This window comes from Sphaerodactylus townsendi, linkage group LG13 (assembly GCF_021028975.2).
Source record: "Sphaerodactylus townsendi isolate TG3544 linkage group LG13, MPM_Stown_v2.3, whole genome shotgun sequence".
NCBI classification, from domain to species: Eukaryota; Metazoa; Chordata; class Lepidosauria; order Squamata; family Sphaerodactylidae; genus Sphaerodactylus; species Sphaerodactylus townsendi.
The window spans coordinates 55,379,492-55,402,226 of NC_059437.1; the positions used below are offsets into that span (position 1 = coordinate 55,379,492).

At 45.0% G+C, this 22,735-nt stretch overlaps 1 protein-coding gene across 7 annotated transcripts in view; it reads right to left on the reverse strand.

Moving 5' to 3' along the window:
* Positions 1-2,403: 2,403 nt before the first annotated feature.
* ATXN2 (ataxin 2) overlaps positions 2,404-22,735 on the reverse strand; it is a 59,686-nt gene continuing 39,354 nt past the window's right edge. For 3 of the 7 annotated variants that reach the window (XM_048514212.1, XM_048514216.1, XM_048514210.1), the window contains 11 exons: positions 21,810-22,114; positions 18,269-18,332; positions 17,915-18,067; positions 16,879-16,945; positions 15,020-15,204; positions 13,036-13,168; positions 9,188-9,241; positions 6,563-6,708; positions 5,452-5,682; positions 3,909-4,080; positions 2,404-3,096 (listed from right to left, as the gene is read on the reverse strand). In XM_048514212.1, the coding sequence (XP_048370169.1) occupies positions 3,068-3,096; positions 3,909-4,080; positions 5,452-5,682; positions 6,563-6,708; positions 9,188-9,241; positions 13,036-13,168; positions 15,020-15,204; positions 16,879-16,945; positions 17,915-18,067; positions 18,269-18,332; positions 21,810-22,114 (1,539 nt within the window). In that variant the 3' untranslated portion in view covers positions 2,404-3,067. The remainder of the gene's footprint in view (positions 3,097-3,908; positions 4,081-5,451; positions 5,683-6,562; positions 6,709-9,187; positions 9,242-13,035; positions 13,169-15,019; positions 15,205-16,878; positions 16,946-17,914; positions 18,068-18,268; positions 18,333-21,809; positions 22,115-22,735) is intronic. The other 4 variants (XM_048514213.1, XM_048514211.1, XM_048514215.1 and 1 more) reach the window with 3 other exon arrangements.

Sequence of the window (22,735 nt, forward strand, 5' to 3'; positions counted from 1 at the left end):
TCATGCTGGAACACCAAAATTGCCTCCTGTGAAAAAGTAATATGGTAAAAAAGCACCTACCAGCGCACCGCAGTGGCCGTTCCATCATGTCGCAACCTGCTCATGTGTGAACTAACAGGAAGGTTCCGGAAGTGGCAAACTGCTGTCTTGCAACTTGCCCTGACAGGCCCCGATGCTGCTGCCTGAAAGGAACGGCCCTGATGGCTTTTGTGCTTGTAACACAGCTCATTATGACATGCAAACAAGACCGTGCCTTCCTTTTCAGGCACAGAAGACCAGAAACACACAACATATGAATGAGCACGAGGGGACAGAAAACATATTGTGTCCTCCGTCTAGATAATGCAATGCAATCACTGTGTCATCCCCGCCCTGAGCAATTGCTGGCTCTGCTGCCTGCACAAACAGCAGCAAGATCCCTCTGGAATGTCAGCTTCAATAGTATTGGGTGTTAGATGCTGGAATATAAAGCTCTGTTCTGCAAACTCATGTTTGGTGCGGGGGGAAGAGAGGCTTTTCAGAAGTAAGGAAAACCCACTTCACAGGTGTTCAGGGACACAGTACCATCTACTTGACAACAAGAGTCTTACGCAGGAAAAATTTCACCAACAGACTGGAACATGCAATTTAAAATTAAGTTACCTGTGTTTACCTGCTGCCTCTCAAGTTTAGGCCTGAATGTAAATGGGTAATTTCCCCGCTGCAGATTTCAACCTTTTATCCGAGAAAGGAATTGGCCTTTGCAGACGATAGCAAGCTTGCTACTTTAAACAAATTAACCTAATAAGCCTTTAAAGAAAATACACACACTATGTGTGTTTATGCCCTTACTCTTTCCAATCTTGTATAGTAGAATTTTTCTATATATTGTTTCTGTATGTATTTTATGTGTAATTTATTCTTGAATCCTATTAAATACACAGATCTGCTCCTGCAGTAAATAAACTGTTTTTAGAGATTTTCAGTAGCTGGGCCCGGTTATTCTTTTCCCCACCGCCCCTGTGCCTAATGAGTCTGCTTCGATAATCAAACAAAATATTTTTCTAAACACACCTTGAGAATTGATCTTACACATTGAAGCTTATGTCTAGCTCTGAATATGAAAGTTAAGATAGCTTTCCCACAATTATGCATACCTATAGCTCCAAACACCTAGGCCAGTGGTGGCGAACCTATGGCACTCCAGATGTTCATGGACTACAATTCCCATCAGCCCCTGGAGTGCCATAGGTTTGCCACCACTGACCTAGGCCCTTAAAGTCTATTTATTTATATATTTTACACATACCCCTCCCTTTCCTGACAATTTGGGAAAGAGTGGCTAAGTCCACATTTTGACAGCTGCTAGCTTAAATAGCCTCTGGTAGATTTGTTCTCTGTCAATGTGTCTGCTTTTTCTGCAGATAGCTGCAATCCCTTAATGTACAGAAACTGTGTGTCTTTATTTTTATTTATCTACCTTATTTATATCCTGCCTTTCTCCCCATTGGGATTAAAGGTAGCTTACGTTGTTCTCCTTCATTTATCCTCCTCATAACCCCACGAGACAGGCTAGGCTGAGAATATGCCTGGCCCAAGGTCACCCAGATCCTAATCAAATATTTTAACCACCATACCAGATGCCAAGAATTGGAGGAGAGAGAGAGATAGCTGTTCGTACCCCAGAGATATCTGCTGCTTACTGCTGGAAACAACACACTTGGATGGATGGATATTTGGCCTGAGCCAGTATTTTACTGACTTTATTTACATCCTGCCTTTCTCCCCGTTGGGACTCAAAGCAGCTTATCCCCGCTCCTCCATTTTATCCTCACAACAACCCTGTGAGGTAAGTTAGGCGGAATGTATGTGGCTGGTCCAAGGCCACCTGGCAGCCTTCCATGGCAGAGAAGGAATTCGAACCTGGGTCTCCCAGATCCTAGTCTGACACTCTAACCACTACATCACAGCTCATGACACAAAAGCTTTTGACAACACTGAGTGGACAGACACTCCTATGTGCAAGGAACTTTGAGCAACTCTTCAAGGAGTTAGAAATCCAAAAGATCAGAATTTCAAAGGCTTTCACGGCCAGATTCAACTGGTTGTTGTGGGTTTTCTGGTAGATCTTCCTAATGTTTCGCCTGCATCTGTGGCCGGTATGCCGGCCACAGGTGCAGGCAAAACGTTAGGAACAAGATCTACCAGACCGCGGCCACACAGCCTGGAAAACCCACAACAAACAGATCAGAATTGCCATCTTTCCTTTGATGGATTTGCAGCTAGGTTCTTGTTAAGCTTACAAATTTAGAAAGCCTGAGTGCCAATTAGATGACCTCTCTTCTACATATGACTAAACTGGATTTACTGGGGGAGGGGGAAGCAGAGTAGAAGCAAAGTGAAAACCATGCAGACACCAAAAAGTCAGTTTTTAAAACTTTTTTTATTTTTAAATTTTTTTAAAGTTTTTATTTTATATTATCTACAAAGTAAAAGTTTCCTCTTAACTTAAAAGTTACACCAACCACTGCCTTACAGCAGTGATTTCCCCCTCATCAAACATGATTTTATAAATAATAAATCCATATCTGTTTGATGATTAGAATTTGCTTTTACTGAACCTCTTTCAAGTTTAGTTAGAAGTAAAAGGGATTTTGTCTTGATTTCTTTTTAGTGAGAATAGCAGCAAGAATCACTCTCGTTACTTCTTTCTCTAGCAGATGAATTCATAACTCTGAAGGGTTGTTTTAAAAAATAAATAGCTTTTCCAGTTTTTTTTTTCTGCAAGCGGAACCGGGGCAAGGGGCCCTTTTTTGACACAACACATGGAATTATGGAATTGTCCCACAAGGTTTTTACATGCCTTATTCTCAGTCTGAATTTCTCCCACCGCAAGGTGAACTGTTAGCATTCCTATTGGATGTTACACGATTTTTCCCCTCTCAAACAAAAATAAATGAAATGCTAGAATTTTTCCCCATTTTGTTTCATTTTGTTTCTGTGCTTCCAAGTTGGCAGAAGCAGGAGAAGGAAGGTATTTGGCCTAAAAAAAGAAGGGATCCAGCCTCACGGTTACTGCAGGTCAGTTTTACAGCTGCTGTTGATGGTGGGTTTGTACTGTAAAGGAAGGAGAGAAAAGACCACGTGAGAGAAATGCTCGCAAGCCTATTTCCAAAGTAAAGCAGGGGGGCCTCTTGGTGCATCAAGGCAACTGTCTCCTCTCAGTCTTCCCAACACACATCCTTGTCCCAGGTCTGAGTACTCTTCCCCACCCCACAATCCAAGATGCACCAGCCTAGGTGACTGCTCCTTTCAAAAAATAAATTTGAAAAGTGTATTAGCAAGAAAGAGCTTTTGACGACATGAGCATCTCAAGGCTCGCGTCTCCACAACAAAGAATACTATTTCAAAAGGGGAGAAAAGAGAAAGGACAGATTTCACTGAGGGGGGCAGGAAGAATATTCCAAGGCCTGCTGTTAGATACACTGAATAATAGAGTAATGTGTTTTAGGCGCTCTCATTGGAGTTACTTTGCTCTCTATCCTAGTGCCACCTGATGTATCAATTTATTTATTTATTTATTTATTAAACTTTTATACCGCCCCATCCTCTAGGGGCTCTGGGCGGTGGGAGAAGCACAGACTTCCTTGAATGTACACAAGGCTCCAAACTAAGTGTGGCGCAGTAAAGAGCTATTCTGTTTAGACGACATGTGGCACAGCTATGCTGGCCCATGCAAAATCCAAAAACGAGAAGGAAATCCACGTTAACACCTTTCAATGGGACCAACCAAAAAGACACAAAATGTGAGAACATTAACTCTTTGGGCTTTGAGTCCTAGATCTAACCACCACCACCACCACCACCCCCACACTTCCCCCTCCCAACTTCTCATGATCTGTTCTGGTTATGATACAAGTCACTCTCACCTGAAGGGTGCGTCATATAGGGAAAGTGTGTTGCTGTCGAAACTGGAATGTGCTGTAGTGCACTTTGCGCAATGGCGGCTTGGGCTCCACCGGGCGGCGGCTGGGTTGTCATGAGCATCATCGGAGCATGGGCAGTTGCATGAGAAGGAGCCATCCCTGACTGCACGTGGGCCTGAAAGACGGAGCTCTTAGGTCACAAAGTCACAAGCAAGGGCCACCTCCTAACCACAGCTATGGCACGAAAGATGCTTTGGCAGAGGGAGGAATGTGCATGGGACCACAACGCCAGTGAGAACTGTGCTCTGCTTGTATTTTGGTTCCCCATTTGTATGTGCAGTAAACGGCCAAGATGATACAGACTTAAAATCTTGAAGGGACAAAGGGGTTTTCAGACCAAGCCCCACAGTCAAATTGCAACACGTTACGCTCAAAAGGCAGGCAGAACCACTTCTACAACAGCACTGGGGGCATATAACCATCTTGCTGACCCTGAGTCAATCAGCTGCCTAGTGCACTAGTGGGACTTCCAGGCTAAACTGAGGGAAGAATGACACAAAAGGGTTTCCCAAGGGCACTTCTGGAACATAAATAAGCCAGTCTTCAACTTTCCTTTGCAATTCTTTGACAACAAAGAGAAGAGGAGAAAAGATTTGGATTTATATCCTCCCCTTTCTCTCCTGTAAGGAGACTCAAAGGGGCTTACAATCCCCCGAGGCAACAATACTACAACAAACACACTGTGAAGTGGGTGGGGCTAAGAGAGCTCCAAAGACCTATGACTAGCATAAGGTCACCCAGCTAGCGTGTGCTAGAGCTAGTTCCCCAGATAAGCCTCCATAGCTCAAGTGGAATCAAACCCAGTTCTCCAGATTAGAGTGCTACTGTTCCTGACCACTACGCCACTGCTGCTCGTCTTCTGTTTCATGGCTTTGAAGCTCAATATGAAGTGAAATACGAGGGCTTCTCTTCCATGGCAGGCAAGTTCGCTCGAGTGCTGTTGCGGCCCAAACACTGCTGCCCAGTGACTCTGGTGCATCGTGGCAGTCATCTGGCCGAGCCAACTGCTTCCACCAGCTTCCTGTACAAGGCAGCCTCCGTAGGAATAGCGTGGCCATTTGAGAGAGCGGGAGCTGCTCTCTGAAACCTGGCTGCTATTTTTAGGAGTGGGAGGTGCCCCTGCACGCTCCACGGCCCCTGCCAGCTATGAGCACATAACGTACCAGCCTCCCTTCACTACCCTGGCCTAAGCCTGAGCTGACTTCCACCTGTCACCAACTCCCTCTGCATAATTTTAGTAACTCATACATTCCAAATCCAAAGGACTCACAAACACACCCCGCTGGACAGAGATTACAATGTGTGTGTGAGCAGCGCTCTGAGCCAAGAACAGAACGTGCATCAGCGAGTTTCCCAGATCAAACATGCCTGGGACCCCTCTTCTTGGCACAGACCCCAAGAGAAGGAGAAACGGCTTCTACAACCTCTGGCTCCCCAGCACTCGGAAACATCTCGGGCCAAGGTCACACGAGAGACGTTTTGTTACCTGGGGGACATGGGCCATGTGCGGTGGGTTGGCGTAGGCGGCAGGCTGGACGTGGGAAGGATGGATGGCGAAGACGGTCTGTGGTGCCGCCGGGAAGCTGCTCTGCGGAGACTGGGCGTTTGAGCCGGGGGTCATGGATGGAGGAGTTGGCGCGAGGCCAGTGTGATAGATTGCCGACTGCTGTTGTGCATTTGCCAAGTGAAGGGCCTGGGCAGCCTGGTGCTGATGTTGCTGCAGAGGGACAGAGAAATGGACTCAAGCAGGGCGCCACCCTTGCAGGGCGGGTCACAAGACTGTCCCTTCCCTACAGCTGCTGGGTTTGCAAGGCCACTGCTGTGCCTCTGCTTCCCTCTCCCACAAAGTAAAACAGTACAAGGCAGCCTCAGCCAGGGAAGCTACTGGGCACTGATCCATTTCACTGGAGGTTGTGCAAATACTCACATAATTTCAAATAGTTGCCACAAATGTACACAGTTCAGCATTACAGGTAGAGGAATCTCATGTGCATTTAGCCACCCCTTTTAAGAGGAGAGGGTGGATCAACTACAGGACCAATCCCCTTGGGCTAAAGGTTAGGGGTCTGGCCATCTTTATGGTGGCAGCTCAATTATGGAACTGCTTCCCCAGCGAAGCCCATAGGTGCCAACATCACTGTCCAGCTTTTATGGCAGGCTGCGGCATTCCAAGGCGACGTTTATTTATTTCTTGTAAAAATGTCTAACCTGACTACCTCTTCTAGCTCAATGTGGCTAACACAAGCTGACTGCAAAAACTTAAAACATTATCAGTCCAAAAAGCAAGATTAAAACAGAACAAATTAAAAAGAACTGAGAATTTTTTTAAATGCAGGTTTTTTTTAAAAAAAATGCTTCTGCTACCCTTTATCTTTTAAGCCACATGTTTGTAGATTATTCCAATTTTATCTTTTGCACTGTGCAAAGAGAAATTTTAAATTAGAAATAGGGTACATGTGCATGTTACAACAAAAACATATACTGGTTGTTGACTTGCAGGTCAGAAGCCAGCCCACAGAGCACTCATGAGGCCACTAAGATGCACAAACACCAAAAGGCTTCTGGGCTTCATACAGAGTTCCCACTGGCCCCCTTACCTGGACTGGGCTGGGAGCTGGATGACTTCCCCCATGTTGGTTCTGCTGCTGCCCCGTGGGTGTGGCAGAAGGCTGTGGGTGTGGCGGGTGTGGGTGGAGGGTGGCACTGGGATGAGCATACTGCTGTGCAAGAGAGCCGGTTGAAACTGGGAGGGAGAGAAAAAGAAAACGGAGAACTGAACACCAGTTGTGACGCTGGACCCCTCCACGCTCAGCGTCTCTCTCCTTTTTAATTGTTTCTTGCTTTATATCTGAAATCCTCATTTGGCTGACATTCAAATTGTTTTTAAATCAACCATCAGGTCTATTCGGTCCAAACAACCCCCGGGAAAATGGTTTGCCTGAGAAAGAGTGTTTGGCCCACGGTCATCTGGCAAGCTTTATGAATGAGAGGGGCATGATTCTAGCCAACCAGACTACTACACTGATGAACTGCGGATAATTTATATGGAGTGGTGGGATTATACATCAGTAATACAGAAATAATGAGCCCCTCCACCCCACTTCACATCTTCCCCTCTCCTCTGTACCTTAAGTTACTGTCACAAAGTTCCAAGTTATATTGGGGGGGAAAAATCTCTTGATTGCAATGCCTGGCAATGGTACATACTGAACAAACATACTTTATTTCTAAAGATATTTTCAGGTGGGTATCCATGCTGGTCTGCAGTAGAAGAGCAAGATTCGAGCGCAATGGTGCCTGAAAGACTCAATCAGGTTCCCAGATTTCCAGAGTCAAGGGTATCTGATAAAAGGAGCGTTGAGTCTCGAAAGCTCACACCACAGCAAGCTTGTGGTCTCTAACGTGCCACAGAACCCAACTTTTACTTTTAAACTCTGTTTTGGATGAAGCTTCTGGTGGCAACTGACTCCAGTCCCAGTTCTCATCACAACCACAGAGCACAAGTATTTTGCTGGCAGGGACAATTAGCAAAATTCTGCCACAGTCAATGTTTACCAGATCCCCACAGTGCCTTTTAAACATGACACACAGGTTGTTATGGGCTTTCCGGGCTGTGTGACCATGCCACAGATACAGGTGAAACATTAGGAACAAGATCTACCAGACCCTGGCCATACAGCCCGGAAAGCCCACAACAACCAGTTGAGTCAGGTGGTGAAAGCCTTTGACAATACAATGACACAGACAAGTGTTAAGAATTCCAGCATCGAGAAACTGCAGAAAAATTATCACCATGATGTTTTGCAGTTGACATAAGGATGAGGAAAAATAACAAACACCTGCAGGAAACACCTCCTATCCGTCACAGATCAGTTGATCTGAAAGGACTTTGGGGAAGGGGGCAGGTGTGCCCTGTGATGACCACCACCTCAACTGTTCCTCTTAATACATCCTTGGTCCAAGCTGAGTCAAATTAAGCTGACCTGGTCTCCTTACATCTCTCCTCTACTCCCCCAATCCAACAGGTTTCTGGTAAATAAGTAACTGGGAAATGGATGCCCAGTTATGTTGGGCAATAAGGCATGAGGGATTGCACACAAAAAATGTCAGCAAAAGGAAGAAGAAAACAGCAACAAAAATAGACGCATTTAAAATGGGCAACAGAATGCTGAGGAGGCACAAGTTCTACCATAACCCAAAAAGAGATCAAATCACCAGGGCAGCAGGAAGTGCAGAGAGAGAGAACGGGAGGCAGGGGAGGGAAAGGCCAGCCAAATTCAACACAAGTTTAGATTCTGCATATGGACTGGCAAGCGACTGAATAAAATCATCATTGGTGCATGATACTACCAGTCCCGGTAAGATGGCAATAATGATACTGACCCTTTAATGACAGCAAGCAAACCACTCATAACATAAATACATCCAGAATGATGAAAATGCATGTTACAGGAGCACAGCAGAGTCCATTTTTAAAAGGAGGGTCTGTTAAAAGAATGAACTTGTTGAAAGGATTTCAAGTGTACCAAACCAAATGCTGTATTAATAAAAGCTAAGGGTCACCACCACATTCCTGGGACAGCTTTGTACAAAGTCTGTCTGATTCCAACCCCTAATAAATGCAGTGAATATGAATACTTGGGGTTCCAGTTGCAATCAACAGATCAGCAAAGCCCTACAAATACAAGGAGTCTTCCCTTGCTAAGAGTCCCCTGAGAGACATGACATATTCAGTGTTGCTTGAATAAATACAAGTGGTAAGTTATGCTGGGAAAGCCAGAAGATCATAACTACATAGTGGAATTCAACACGGAATTTCACAGCAAGTGTTCTAGCTCTCGTGGCTGAGTAATTCAGCAGCACCACATATGTGTCAGTCCAGCAAGTGGTAGTCATTTCAATATGTTTAATACTGCGCCCTCTTCTTGGTGTCCTCCAAACTCAATCCTTGCCCTTTCAGGGTTGCATCCTCTTCAGATGAGTTGGACACTTTTGAACCTTTGGACTAGCACAGTCCAAGTTTTATAGTTTCTGTCAAAACTGATCCAGTCTTGGTGGTCACCTAATTTGCTTTAATTTGTCAGACAACAACGAAGTTCCACTAAATGTGATCTGGTTTGATGCAAAGTTTGAGAGCAGCCATTCAACAAGCCCATTCCTCTGACATCGACTCTTTCAAGTTTACTGTACAAATCAACGTTAGTACAAAAAACCCAACTCACTGGCAAAGTAGAAAGAAGGGCCTGTCTCCTTGCTGTAGGGTATTTTGGGACATGCTGAATTTGGGGAAATAGAAAGGGAAATTAGCCATGTGCCATAAGATTAGAGAACCGCTTCCAGTCTCCTGGAAAGGTTAAAACAGTCAATGTTGTTTTCATGCACAAATTCAGAACAAATTAAAAAGATTTTCAAGTGAATTCAGATGACAGTTGGTCTTCATCAACATTAAAATGATAATTACTAAAGGTGTTCCACATAGCGTGAAGAATAATGATCAAAAAATTTAACTAATTTACAATGAAGACCATTACACAAGTTCTTTTTTTTCCAAAAGTGGAGATGGGGACAGATTAATACCCCAGAAAACTGATTCCTCAACATGCACAGCCCCCTTTCCCCAAAACATTGCTCTGTTTAGCACACCACATTTGAGCAGAGAAAGAAAACCACAGGAGGTTAAGAGAGAGCCAGACGCAGAAGATGCTGAATAAATATGAAGCAGAACCAGAATCAAGCACAGGAATACACTTTAGCTGGGTTCACACTTCAGAAGTCTTTCAAAGGTTTAACAACGGCTCTGGCATTAATGCTGAATGCTAAATACTTGTTGATATATACAGCTATGTCTATCAGAATGAGTCTGCTACAAACATTTTTAATTATACTTCCTGGTACAACTTGCTGAACACCCATTAACTAACCGTTAATGCAAATGCCTTTTATAGATTCTGCTTGCTCCCCAAAGGATATAATATACCTATAGCCTATACGATGGTTCATGTGCATTATTTCAATCATCTTAACACCGAGCCTGTAAAGCAGGTCAGTTTTGTTTTGACCATATCGTAGACTGGATAGTTGCTGGTTGGAGATTTGCATAAACAACTTTCAAGCTCACAGCTCGCTCTTAGCCACCACACTATACAACAGCTTCAAAAATCCTTCTCCTGCTATAGAAAATCAAGCTGTTCCAACTGGTCAGTACTGAATCACATGATATTCAGCTGAAATATTACCTATGACAGTGGTGGCGAACCTATGGCACTCCAGACGTTCATGGACTACAAATCCCACCAGCACCCTGCCAGAATGCCATAGGTTCGCCACCACAGACCTATAACAATGTAATATTACTATCTACTATCAAACTGCGAATCAAATTTCTGATCATTTAAACCTCAGAGGAACTACAACTTTCTATGAACAGCAGCAGCCTGTTTCAAGATTTTGGTTGTGACGGCTGGCCAAAAAACAGAGATCAAATGTTAAATGGAAAGAAGCAATGCTTGGGCGAATTCTCAGTGAAACCAAACTTCCCAGTGCAAGTGCTCAGATTGGGAGTTTCAAAATCATGAATCTCCTCAGCCCATTGAGCCAAGAAAAGCTGTCGCAAGGCCAGCTGCAGCGAGCAACTCTCCTTCACTTGGCAGAGGGGCCTCAATTAGCAGGGTTCGGCTGCATAATGTGATTTCCAGAAATCCCGTGGAAGACCCTTAACATTTAGTCAATGAATAGTCCCGTGGCTGTTTCCAGTTATGATCCAACACGTGCCACACAAAAGCAGCCCACGAGAACCCAGGAAAATCAAAACAGACTGTTTTAAAAAATCAGCATAGGCCCAGGTATCCAAGGAAGTCCTGAGAACATGACATACTTCCATCCTTCTGGAACAGGCTTCTAGAGAACAGCTCCCCTACTACGGTTTCAGCGTAGAGCAATCCAGTCATTCTTTTGCTAAACTGCATTAGCGAAGTGGTCGAAGCCACAAGTACCTTTGTTTTCATCTATCTTTTAGTATAATTTTATAATACAGTTGAAGTGCTTTTAACACACTAATTGCTCGCATGAACAGACCGGCAACACAGAGGGAGGAAGCAAACCTCTGAGTCTCAGTGCCAGCAGACAGCATCAAAGGAGAGCCTGGCCCTCTGGGCATTGTTGCTGGTTTCCCCGCAGGGGAACTGGCTGCCCACTGCGTGAGACAGGATGCTGGACTGCATGGGCCCTCACTGGCTCTTCTTCAAATCTTATCAGGTGAAGGCCTCGGCATCTATGCCCTGCTGTTGGCCCTCCAAAGGAACTGATTGGTTAGTGTGTGAGACAGGATGCTGGATTGCATGGGCCCTCACTGGACTGATCCAGCAGGGCTCTTATGTTCTTAAGGATGCTGCATATGGTTGAGTTGCGCACAGCACTGAAGGGCCAAGCAAGGGTAAGGGTTCCCTTTAGAAATTTCGCTTCCATGTCGTGACCATGCATGGTATCCTCTATAGATGTATCTATCCTTTTACACAACAACAGAAACATGCCTCACCTGTACACTCTGTGTCTCTGTCTCTCTCTGTGTCTCTCTCTCTGTGCCATTGCTCCTTCTGAATAGTGTTCCAGCAGGAGAGGGCACAATAGCAAGTCAACCAGCACCGGGCCCAAACTAAATGCTTACTCCAAGCAGAGAAAGGACATGATCCCAAAATAACAATAGGCATGCTAGGGACGCCTAGGCTTATGTAAGCAATGAATGCAGTCCCGTCCAGGAAGCCACCCACAAGATATTTGTTATTTATAGTCTACCTTATTCACTGAAACTATAAGGTCAGTAAGTCAGTAAGGTCAATAGACCACACATGGGACATTCAGAATGCATTTGCTGAACTACTAAAACATGCAGCCATAGGACAGCACATCCATTATTATTAACTTTTAAAACATTTTTACGTTGCCGTTCCATTCTTATCAGGACCCGCAAAGTGACTTAATGTGCCCCCCTCCCAAATTAAAACACAGTTAAAATTATACAACATTTCAATTAAAAACAGGAGGGCCAGAAACTATCACTGACCCTAGAGTTACGACTGAAAGTGTATCAGTAAACTCTATTCTAAGAGATAATTTAGCTAATAAAGAAAATGCTCACTAGACTATATTCTCAAGATAGATTTTGCCTTATGTCTCAATACAATCAATGAGTCTTCAAGAAAGTCTATACCAGGAGGCGGAAAACCACCTACTTCATGCCAAGGAATCACCTGAGGTCTCGATGCCTAAAGGCAACAGATGCATGACCCCAAACAACACACTGGATGCTGTCCAGGAATCTGCTTCCAAGTATGCAACGTCATCTGACGGGAGCAAGGACAACCATTCCAAATCCACCATCTCAATTTAAGAGTGTCAAAAATCAACAGGGTCAGGAATTCAGAAGGCAGCATGGCACAACAGTCTGAGAACCAGAACTCAAAGCTGTGCCACTTCTCCCCATCGAGAAGAGCTGTGTTAGTGATGATATGATTAAAGATATGAACTATGCAAATAATGAAAGTGAGAGAGAGAGAGAGAGAACTGGCTCTCCATGAGAGATTACAGCTCTAAGTAGTCCAAGCAATAAATCTCAAGAAGGATCTGGGATAGATGAGTCAGATTTCTATCTCAGGTACTAACAAAAAGGCATTTCTTTAGCCCTTGCTGTGTTCAGAGCCATTTGCAGACATTTTCTTATAATCCTTACAATAATCCTGTAAGGAATATTAGTATCACTGTCAACATGCAACCAGGTGGATTGAACAACTAGCTTGCAACAGAAGTGAGATTTAAGTCGAGGCCATTCTCTTAGCTATCCTCTTAATCTAGCTGTACTTAAGCAATGTCTCCAGTCCCATCCACCAACTTGTACTTGACAAACGTCCTTAGTTCCAGAGTCTAGCAACTCTATGACAACTTAATGGTTTGTCGTGAATTCTGCGCACTGTCAAAGACGAAAGGCCCCATTTCTTTGCCCCAGTCTGTATATGCAGTCCCCTGCACAAAGGGGAGGGACTTAAAACATTCAAGCTGAACCAAAAACATTTCCTACCATACATCGTGTGTGTCTGCTCATGTGCCCCATATTGGGTCGCTGTGGAAGAAACTAAGCCGGGCTGCGGGTGTGTGGGTGGTGCCATCATCCGAGCGTTGCCCTGTATGACAGGGCTATAAACGTGGGGATGCTGCCAAAAACAGAGCGAAACACAAATTATCAGTATTTATCACACAGAAATACAGCCTTTCTTCAAATTAGCAAGTTACTTGGAAAAAAATACAGCCAAAACTTAAACCACAAGACTTTGCCTTGTAGGTATCTGCTCTGGTGTTACTCATACATAACAAAAGCTATTCATAGCCATGCTAAAACTCTCCTCTGCAAGAGATTTTCTAGCTGTTATAAGGGGCCAACCTCTTGGCAGCACAACTCCGAGGCATAACAAGGTAACTTATCCTCCTAAAGCAAAGAGCTCTCTGTTTTCAGAGACCAGCAGCAGCAGAAGCAGCAAGCAGGCTGGGCGGCACTACAATGGCTAGCTGTGATCTAGGGCCCAAGTCCCCAACGTGGAATCCACTGACACGAAGTGTTTTCAGAAAGTGGGTGGGCCAGGCGGGGCCCTTGAGCAGCAGAGACACTCAAGATCCGATGGGCCGTCCAGGTTTTTCAATACGGCAAGTGCCGTAATTTTGCAAATGCAGTTGGGCTTCTTCTGTGCATGTGAAGGTCCACTTTGTACAGAAGCCATTTTATAGCTGGCTTCCTCTCCTGCAGCAGCTACTTGCTGTTTGTGCCCTCCCCCTTGGGACAGAATTCCAAATGTGCCCAAAGGCTCAAAAAGGTTGGGGATCCCGATCGAATGAGTCCGAGGCCATTCACTCAATTGCTTATGCAACGAAGGAGGGGAACATGCATATACATGCGCCACCATGTACTACAGCTGTGTGTGACCATTGCAGTTTCATTCTAACAGTCGCTCAAACGGATTAACTGAGGTCTAAGGAGAATGAGAAAACCCCTGCCCTGCACGCAGAAGGCCCCCAGGTGTGGGAGAAGGTTTTTTCCCACCAAAGTTCACCAGAAGCCACATCAGGCACAGAAGACAATACTGAGCCAGACTCGGTACAAGGCAGCTTGGTAGGTATCCATTTATCTACTGTCGTAGTTATGCTACTGTGCCATGTGCTAGGTGTACCAAGAAGTGGTACAACTTTTACCCCAAAGGGCACCCAGCCAGTTACACTCAGGACACATCATACTTTGTAACAACATATGTTTGAGCAAAACTGCACACCTCCAGAAGGAACACTGAGTTGCCTTTGTTTAAGAGAGGTCTTGTGCTTCCTACTCTGTATTAAACACTGACACTCTGACCATTTCAAATATGTTAATATGCAGCATTTGAATAAAGAAGAAGAAGAAGAGTTTGGATTTATATCCCCCCTTTCTCTCCTGTAGGAGACTCAAAGGGGCTTACAATTTTCTTGCCCTTCCCCCCTCACAACAAACACCCTGTGAGGTGGATGGAGCTGAGAGAGCTCAGAAGAACTGTGACTAGCCCAAGGTCACCCAGCTGGCGTGTGTGGGAGTGTACAGGCTAATCTGAATTCCCCAGAGAAGCCTCCACAGCTCAGGCAGCAGAGCTGGGAATCAAACCCGGTTCCTCCAGATTAGATACACGAGCTCTTAACCTCCTACGCCACTGCTGCTCCTAGCACTTCCCATATATAGTTGTGCTATAAACCTGCCAACAGATCTTTCAAGGCCACGCCGTAAATACAGTCTGCCAAGTAAATGTAATGATGTGATGTCATTGCATGGGTCAGCAACGACCTGGTGCTTGTATAGGGGATTACCTTTACCTTTTTAATATTGTCATTATTGGCTGCTGCCGCTGCTATCACCTGTAGCATTTTCTGAATTGTTATGTGGCAGTACGTTTTCCCAGAGCAGTCAGCGTGGCAACATGCACAGTTAGAGCCCACGGTCAGGACTGAACGAGCCACAAGGAGCACAGCGGAAGAGGTGTGAGGCATACCTGAGACTGATAATGTGGCACGTGCTGAACAAGAGGCTGGTTAGGGAACTGCTGGGGACTGTAGGCGACATACTGTGTTGAGTAAGCTGGCGGCGTAGCTACAATGGGAGCGCCAGCAGCAGAGGCAGGGTGCATCATGGCGTTCTGATGGTGCTGGTCTTGCCGCTGCTGGGGCATATTTGATACTGCAAGCAAAGGAAAGAGGGCACCTTAATGAAAGCTCCTTTCCCAAAAGAGAGAAACAAATCAAACACTGAGCAGGCCTCTTCTTTTAGTTTAAACAAAGAGCAATGGATATTGACACATCCAAGCACGCATGCAGGCTTGGAGGCTATTGCACAAAACAGACCACTGGCTCAAGGAGAATTAACCCAGCTCCGCACACTTGGATACTGCAACCAATTTCTTATGGGAAGCCTCAGAAGAACCTTTTCTGCCTGTGCTAGGACTGGGGAAGAACTGCAGCTCAGTCCTCTGCAGAACAGCAAGAGAAACAGAAATTTCTCCCACCAACTTCATGTGGAAATGTCAATCATTGGACAAGCTCCTGTATTAAAAGAGCATTCAGTTCTGACAGATTTACAGCAATCTAAGCACTACAGCAATCTAAAAACTACAACCAAAATAGATCATCTTGTGACAGTGCCATTTTAAAATTAGCTGGTTCCATGAAAATGTAAGATTAAAAAAAATCTTTTTGTGAATTTAGATTACAAGAACAGTCACACAACAACACTGAAGAATTAATTTTAAAATGTAACATGGTGTTACATTTCATCAGTGCCTAATCAGTTCTATTAACTTTTACTTTGTGAAAGCAACATGGCTACTGAAACAAGCAATTACCGTATAAACTCGTGTATAAGCCAAGGCACCTAATTTTTACTAGCAAAACCTGGAAAAACGTATTGACTGGCGTATAAGCCGAAGGTGAGAAGTCGGGAGGCAGAGGGAGTTCCTTATTTGGGCAGTGACTCCCCCTGATGTCATTGCCCAAATAAGGAGCTCCCTCCACCTGGGCTTCCTCAAACCCAGCCAGGAGGTGGAGGGAGCAACAAGCGGCTTGTGCAACTGCAGGGAGGTCGTCCCGGCCACGCGGTCCCAGCCTCGGCAGAGGCCTGAAGAGCCGGCTGGTAAACAGGACTCGTGTATAAGCCGAGGGGGCATTTTTCAGCCTTAAAACAGGGCTGAAAAACTCGGCTTATACGCGAGTATATACGGTACCCTGCCTGTGTAAATACAGATGTACCAGAGCAGAGCCAAGGTAAGGACAAAATTCTGGAGGCCACAGTCAATGTGCAGATTCACTGGGCCAGGCAAATTGAGCACTCCATTTTCTAGTAATGTCTGGGCTGGATCCAGATGGGAGGTCTCAGGGAAGAATTTTTGTTGGGAGGGTACAGAGTGGCTCTTATCAGCCCTGTGCTTGATAGCCCTTCATCTTGAATAAGCTTTCAGAATCAAGAGATTTATAGTAAATGCATCATACAAACTCTCCAATCAGTTCAGGTTTCAAAGAGAAGGCCCCTACAACAGAAACACATTCCATCCCTTAGTGATTAAATAACTAGCAAATCAAGCACTACCCATTCAGGTAAACATGCACTGGGCATTGGAGTCAGGATGGTAGACTCTGTCGGGAAGTCAACTGTATCTTTCCAGCGGGTTTAAAAATCTAGGAATTTCAGAACAAATTAAGAAGAGGAGACACGGACAGGATGACAAGAGAGGAACATTCATAAAAGAGAGGTGAACAGCTTATCCAAATGATCAACGTATTACAAAATCACATGTAGGACAAGTTAGTCACTCCGTTTGCAAGCTGAGTACAAGAACATGCAATGCTGTATTATTCTCACCTTTACCTGCTCTATAGGTCTTGGCCTGGTTGACTGGCATGGGGGTCATAGGAATTGGATACAGGGGCTATAAGAGAAGACGAGGAGCCATTAAATGAAGACATCTGCAGATACGTGTGCACACCTCCATTCTCCAGGTGCATTCACTTGTGACAGTATGACACTGACATACTTTGACAGCTGCATGGTTAATGCCTAGCCAGTTATAGTCTGCCATTTAATTTTGATTGTCACTGATGCTCCAGTTTCCTTGGGGCACCTCTGCCACCCTAAGCAGATTCCTGGCACAGCCCAAGAAGTACCCTCCAAAATGAAGCTAGGAAACAACTCTGTTGAGATGAACAGTGGGAGGAATCTCTGGTAGTCAGTAACAGCAGGAGCCTCAACACTATGACATCCTCCCTTTATTGGAAAGCACTGTGACAACCACGCGACTCGATGCAGAACAGACTCCCAGCAGTAGCTCCACATCCTAGCAGTTTGCTACTGTCTCTGAATGCAAGAGGAAGGTGGCCGGTGTCTCACTGCACAAGTTTTTGGAAATAAGCTCTCTGTAGAGATTGCAAGGCAATTCAAGACTTGGCTTCATAGAAAAATGAGATTATTACAAAGAATGTATAGATCAAATCAGTCCAGTCCCTGTGTAAAAGACTGATAGGGACAGGGTGAACCTATCTGTTATTCTTGCCAAACCCACATTTTACCCAAATTAACATGTTTACAGAGTTGGGGCTCTGGTGAGGATGCACTGAGAGGCGAAGGGTGGGGTGTACACCCCTTCCCCTGTCATCCAGTTTCCCTCTAAAACTCCTATACAGGAACATTTAAAAATCCCTACACATTTCATCCTCCGTCCTACAGTCCCAGCAAGCTATCTGTTCCCTTAGAAACAGTGTCTTCTCTATCTCAGTACTGCTTCCCCATTCACCCTCCCATTGTACAGCATGCTTATTCAGTGGTTATTCAGTCTCCCTCTGTATAGAATGCTTATACAATGACCATTGGTTTGCTCCATCAAAACAGCTGCACATTTTACCTGAACTCCTGGGCTGACAGGAACAGGGTACATCATATTTGGTGCAAAACAAACCGGCTGAGTATACACTGGAGTGGGTTGCTGATGGCCCACCATGGAAGGGCTGGGCTGCGCTTGCGGACGGGGCGATGTTGGTGTGGTAGAAGGCTTGGGCTGCAAACAAAACAGAACGGCTGAGCGACAGGTAGACTTTGAATAGGCCAGCTGCACACGCACACACACCTATACGCAGCAAAAGACTGTCCAAGCAAGCTGTTCAAGGCATGCACACAAACTGCGTCTAGAAAGGAGCATCTGGAGCACATCAGCTTTGCAACAGTGAAGAGTGAGGACATTTCTGCCTCTTCTACTCACCTGAGCAAACGACCGAGGATTGAATTCCTTTGCATTAGGGTTAAGTGTGGATTTTCTAACTTGTCTAGAAAAACAGAGAAGGAAGCAGTGTATGAGAGATGGCTTTGGAAATGAATGTGATTATTTCACCTTCTCAGACACTGAAGGACGCCAGGTGATGGCTAACTTCTCTTACTACCAACGCAGACAGGATTTATAAGGGCTTTGAACTTCCAAATGGGGGAAGATTGCCTTCACAGTTTTGGGAGCACTACAGCTGCAGAATCACACCTCCAACAACAACAAAAAAGCGCCAAACTTTAAAACATGACCAGAACTTATAAAATGTCACAGAGTTGGGGGGGGGGGAGGGGGAAGGAGAAGATGACTTGAGTCCGAGTTGTCTACTGCTCTAACCAGTCAAAGGAGAAAACATACACCCCAAGCACATGTTCCTGGAAAGGCAGGGCAGGCCTTGGATATCCTGCTCCTCTTGAGAAGGAAAAATCCTCAAAGTCAGTCAGCCCCCATCTTTCTCTGATGGGGGACTGAACCCCCCCTTCCCGCCCGACAAATCCCCCCAACTAATCCAGTGATGGGATGCTAAGCAGCAGTATTCACAGAGACAAGACTGGGCTTGCTTTACTACCCCACCTGCAGTACTCTCCTTCAGATGAAACAAAAGCACTATTTCATTGTGCCGAGAAAATATAGAAGGCATCGCCTAAGTGGCAGCCCAAAAAATATCCAACAGTGGCGTACTGGCAGAAAATGCCACTGTGCTATCCACCTGGGTGCCAGAATTCAAGCAAGAGAACAAACTTCCTGTAGAGTCATACACTGAGTCTTGATCTTGCCTTTTAAAAGAGACCAGGGAACATTTACACCTGTGTTGCTTGCTTTAAAGGAAATGGATAAGAAGCCCAAATGTTTCACGTTCTCAACACTATGAAGCTATCGTGTAAAGGGTGGGCTGTATATTGGAAGAATGCCATTCTCACCCCCTCACCGAAGTGATTATGACAAAAAAGAAAACCCCTCCAAAACTTGACACCAGGGTAGGCCCAGACTTCAGGACAAAATGCAGGTAGTGAGAAATCTGTCAGGAGGGAGAGATGCAGACTTTGGACTGCTGCAGCCTCGCTAAATAGTCTTTAGAGCTCAATGACTTAACTTTTCCTATTAGGGTAGGGGATGCTGCAGTCTTCCTAGAAACTATGACAGAGTAGTCTTGGGGGAGGAAAGCAAGTATCGCCAGAATCTGGATGATTTAATGATGGCAATTTCCAAACGATGACAAGTCTCTTACATGGAGAATACTTTCTTAGCCAAAAGGTCGAGAAGTCCTTCTCTAATACTTTATTCAATTTAGTGACTCTTTAAAAGATTCTAATAATTTACCTCTCTGGGTAATGAGTTGTAGAAGCTTGAATTTCAGCTCCAAAAAATCATGCCCTGAAACCTTTGCCTGCAGGCATAATTTTGGGAGGCAAGCCATAAAGAGATGAGTACTGGAATTGGTCGTGGCAGTGGCCATGCTGGCTGGTTTAAGGATCCCTGTGTCCACATGCCTGTCGGACTAGCAGGCTGCTTGCACTCCAAGTGGAGGTCTCACAGAGAAAGCACCATGGGGACCACAGCCCTGCAGAGGAGGCACTGCTGGATCAGACATGCACCTGCTGCTGTGCGATAGGAGCCTGTGGTGAGGCATTTATCTCCAGTTGCCATCCGTTCCCTGAGAGGCGCAGCACCTAAATCCATGCCTCTCACTGTAGGGCAGTGGTGGCGAACCTTTGGCACTCCGGATGTTATGGACTACAATTCCCATCAGCCCCTTCCAGCATGGCCAATTGGCCATGCTGGAAGGGGCTGATGGGTATGATCCCATCGAGGAGAATACTCTCTCCACCATGGCTGTAGGGCCTGGTTCCCAGAAATGGGCAGCTCCCTCCCAACTGAGACTGAACCCCCCCTCCCGCCCGACAAATCCCCCCAACTAAAAATCAGAAGGAACAGAGGGAAAGAAAGAACAACTTTCTCAGCTTGTTTCCTCAGGGAAGGGAAGGCGACACCTGAGACAGCAACTCCCCCCAGTGGAGGTTTGGAGCCTGTACAAGTGTACAGATGGGAGGAATTTCCCATCACTCAATGCTCTCCTCCATTTGAGAAAGGTCATCTCTTGAAATGTCAACTCCCTAAAGGATGTGTGAAACTTCAGTCTGAAGAGGCACACCACAGACAGAATAAGGAAGAAAGAAACCACACAGTTGAGACCACTTACAAAATATAAACAAGCATCTCATTCATGCGCTGAAGGCAACTTGTCTGAGAAAAAGATCTGCTGGCATGAGTCATCGGTATTTCTTTCCACATTGCTACGATGGCAAAGGTTTTTGATTAATTCCTAGTCGAGATTTATGTGGCCCTTCAAGAACCACCTCTCTCTAATTAAATGGAAATTTTTGAACAAAACTGAAGAAAACCACTTTTTGAAATGAGCAGGACTCACTTTTACACAACTTATGTCACCTTCAGATTTCTAGATCATAAAAATGTCAGTTTAAATGGTATTGTTGGTATTGTCACATACTATATATTGCACGGATACTATTCAGCCCGTTCATTAAATGTTGCAGTGTTGTTGGGACATGTTTTGTGATATCTGATGACATACTTTTAGAGTCTTATGTTTGTCACATGAATATATGTACAGTTGTCCCTTTCACGTGGTGACTTTCCCCATTGCGGTTTTGATATACTGCGAGTCGGCATAAAAAATTAAATGGGAATTTTGCAAAAGTCGCAGACAACACTCAAAGGGCAGCAGAGGACACGGAAAAAGTTTAGAAACTCAGAAATTGATAAAATATATGTACAGTATTGTATCTATCAATATATTTTATTCTTTTCAATACCATAAATATACACAATTTCTTTTTTGAAGCAAAAAGAAAAAAAAAAGGAAAAAATCAGACTTATTCTCTGGTACAAAGGAAGGGCCAGAAAATTTTTATGCTGCTTTCCAGATTGCGGGAGGCGCTGGCCGTTAGCCCCAGTGATGTGGGAGGAATAACTAGTTATATTTATTGTGGTTATTTGTTTCTATTTTTAAGAGGAATTGTGGTTTCTTTCTTTCTTATTTTTGTATTGGGGCCTCTCTCCCCTTTTCTGTATTTGATTTTTCATATACTGCCGAAGGAGACATACTAGAACCGTGGTGGCGAACCTTTGGCACTCCAGATGTTATGGACTACAATTCCCATCAGCCCCTGCCATGCTGACAGGGGCTGATGGGAATTGTAGTTCCTGAACATCTGGAGAGCCGCAGGTTCCCTACCCGTGCCCTAAATGCTGCTTTCGCATCACTGCAAAGCCCTGGGAAAATTTTCAAAGAGAACCGCAAGGTATGAACAAAGATGTTTCCCATAGATTCTATAACTACATAAATCAAAGATAAGGAGTGCCACAGAAACCACAACGCTCCTCCGGGCTCCTCAACTGCTGTTCCCTCCACCAGGCACTGAGGAAGCCACCTATGAGCTGTACAGACAGGATGACTCACTCCGTGGTGTCCTTCTTCTCTTCTTTGTCCTCTTTCTCTGGCTTCGCTCCTGGGCCAGAGGTCTGCACACCTTGCGAAGTCACCTCCGGCCCTCGCTTCTGCTCAATGGTGCTGCCAGTGGGGGAGATGCTGGGGCTGTTGGCCTTGCTGCTGCCACTGTTTGAGGCAGCAGTACTGCTGGTCTCAGCAACAGAGTCTTTGCAGCTCGTATCAGCTTTCTCCTTGGGAACTTCTCTTGATTTCTCATTGTCTCTGCTTTTGCTTAGCAGCTGTTCCACTGTTTCTGGAGTGGAACTTGGTTGTAACTGGGGAAAAGAAACAATTTGGTTTTTTTGTTAATTAGATTTATAACCTGCCCTTTGCCATCAAAATGGGCCCAGAGTGGGTCACAATAACCAATTTTCACAATGATAAAATCAACTATCCAACTGAACCCAGCTCTTAAAATTCTTCAGTTTTCTGTTGTCCTAAGACCAGAGGGAGGGAATATATCAGGACAGAAAGATCACAAGGGGATTCCTAAAAGGAAAATGAGGGAAAAGGACAAGGGAAATATAAAGGGAGAAAAGAAGGGCGGGGAGGGAATACAGCTGAGATGGACACCAGATAGAGACCAGGCACAGACAGACACAAGGCACAATGTACAATCAGTGTATTTTATATGACATCCATAGTTTACAGCTTGAAATAAATAATATTTGCTAAAGTCATATTGCTCTGGCTTGTACTACCACAAAAGCAACGTACACAAATATAGGGTCATTTTAACTGGACCTAATTTCTATGGCAGCTGCTGAAGAGAAACAGGTATCCCAAGTGTAGTGGAACATTAAGGCCTCTTCACACATGATTTTTTAGATATACCCGTAAGCATGCTCCCAAGTTTGTTGCCTCATTATAGAAAATGGCCTTAAAGCCACAAGGAT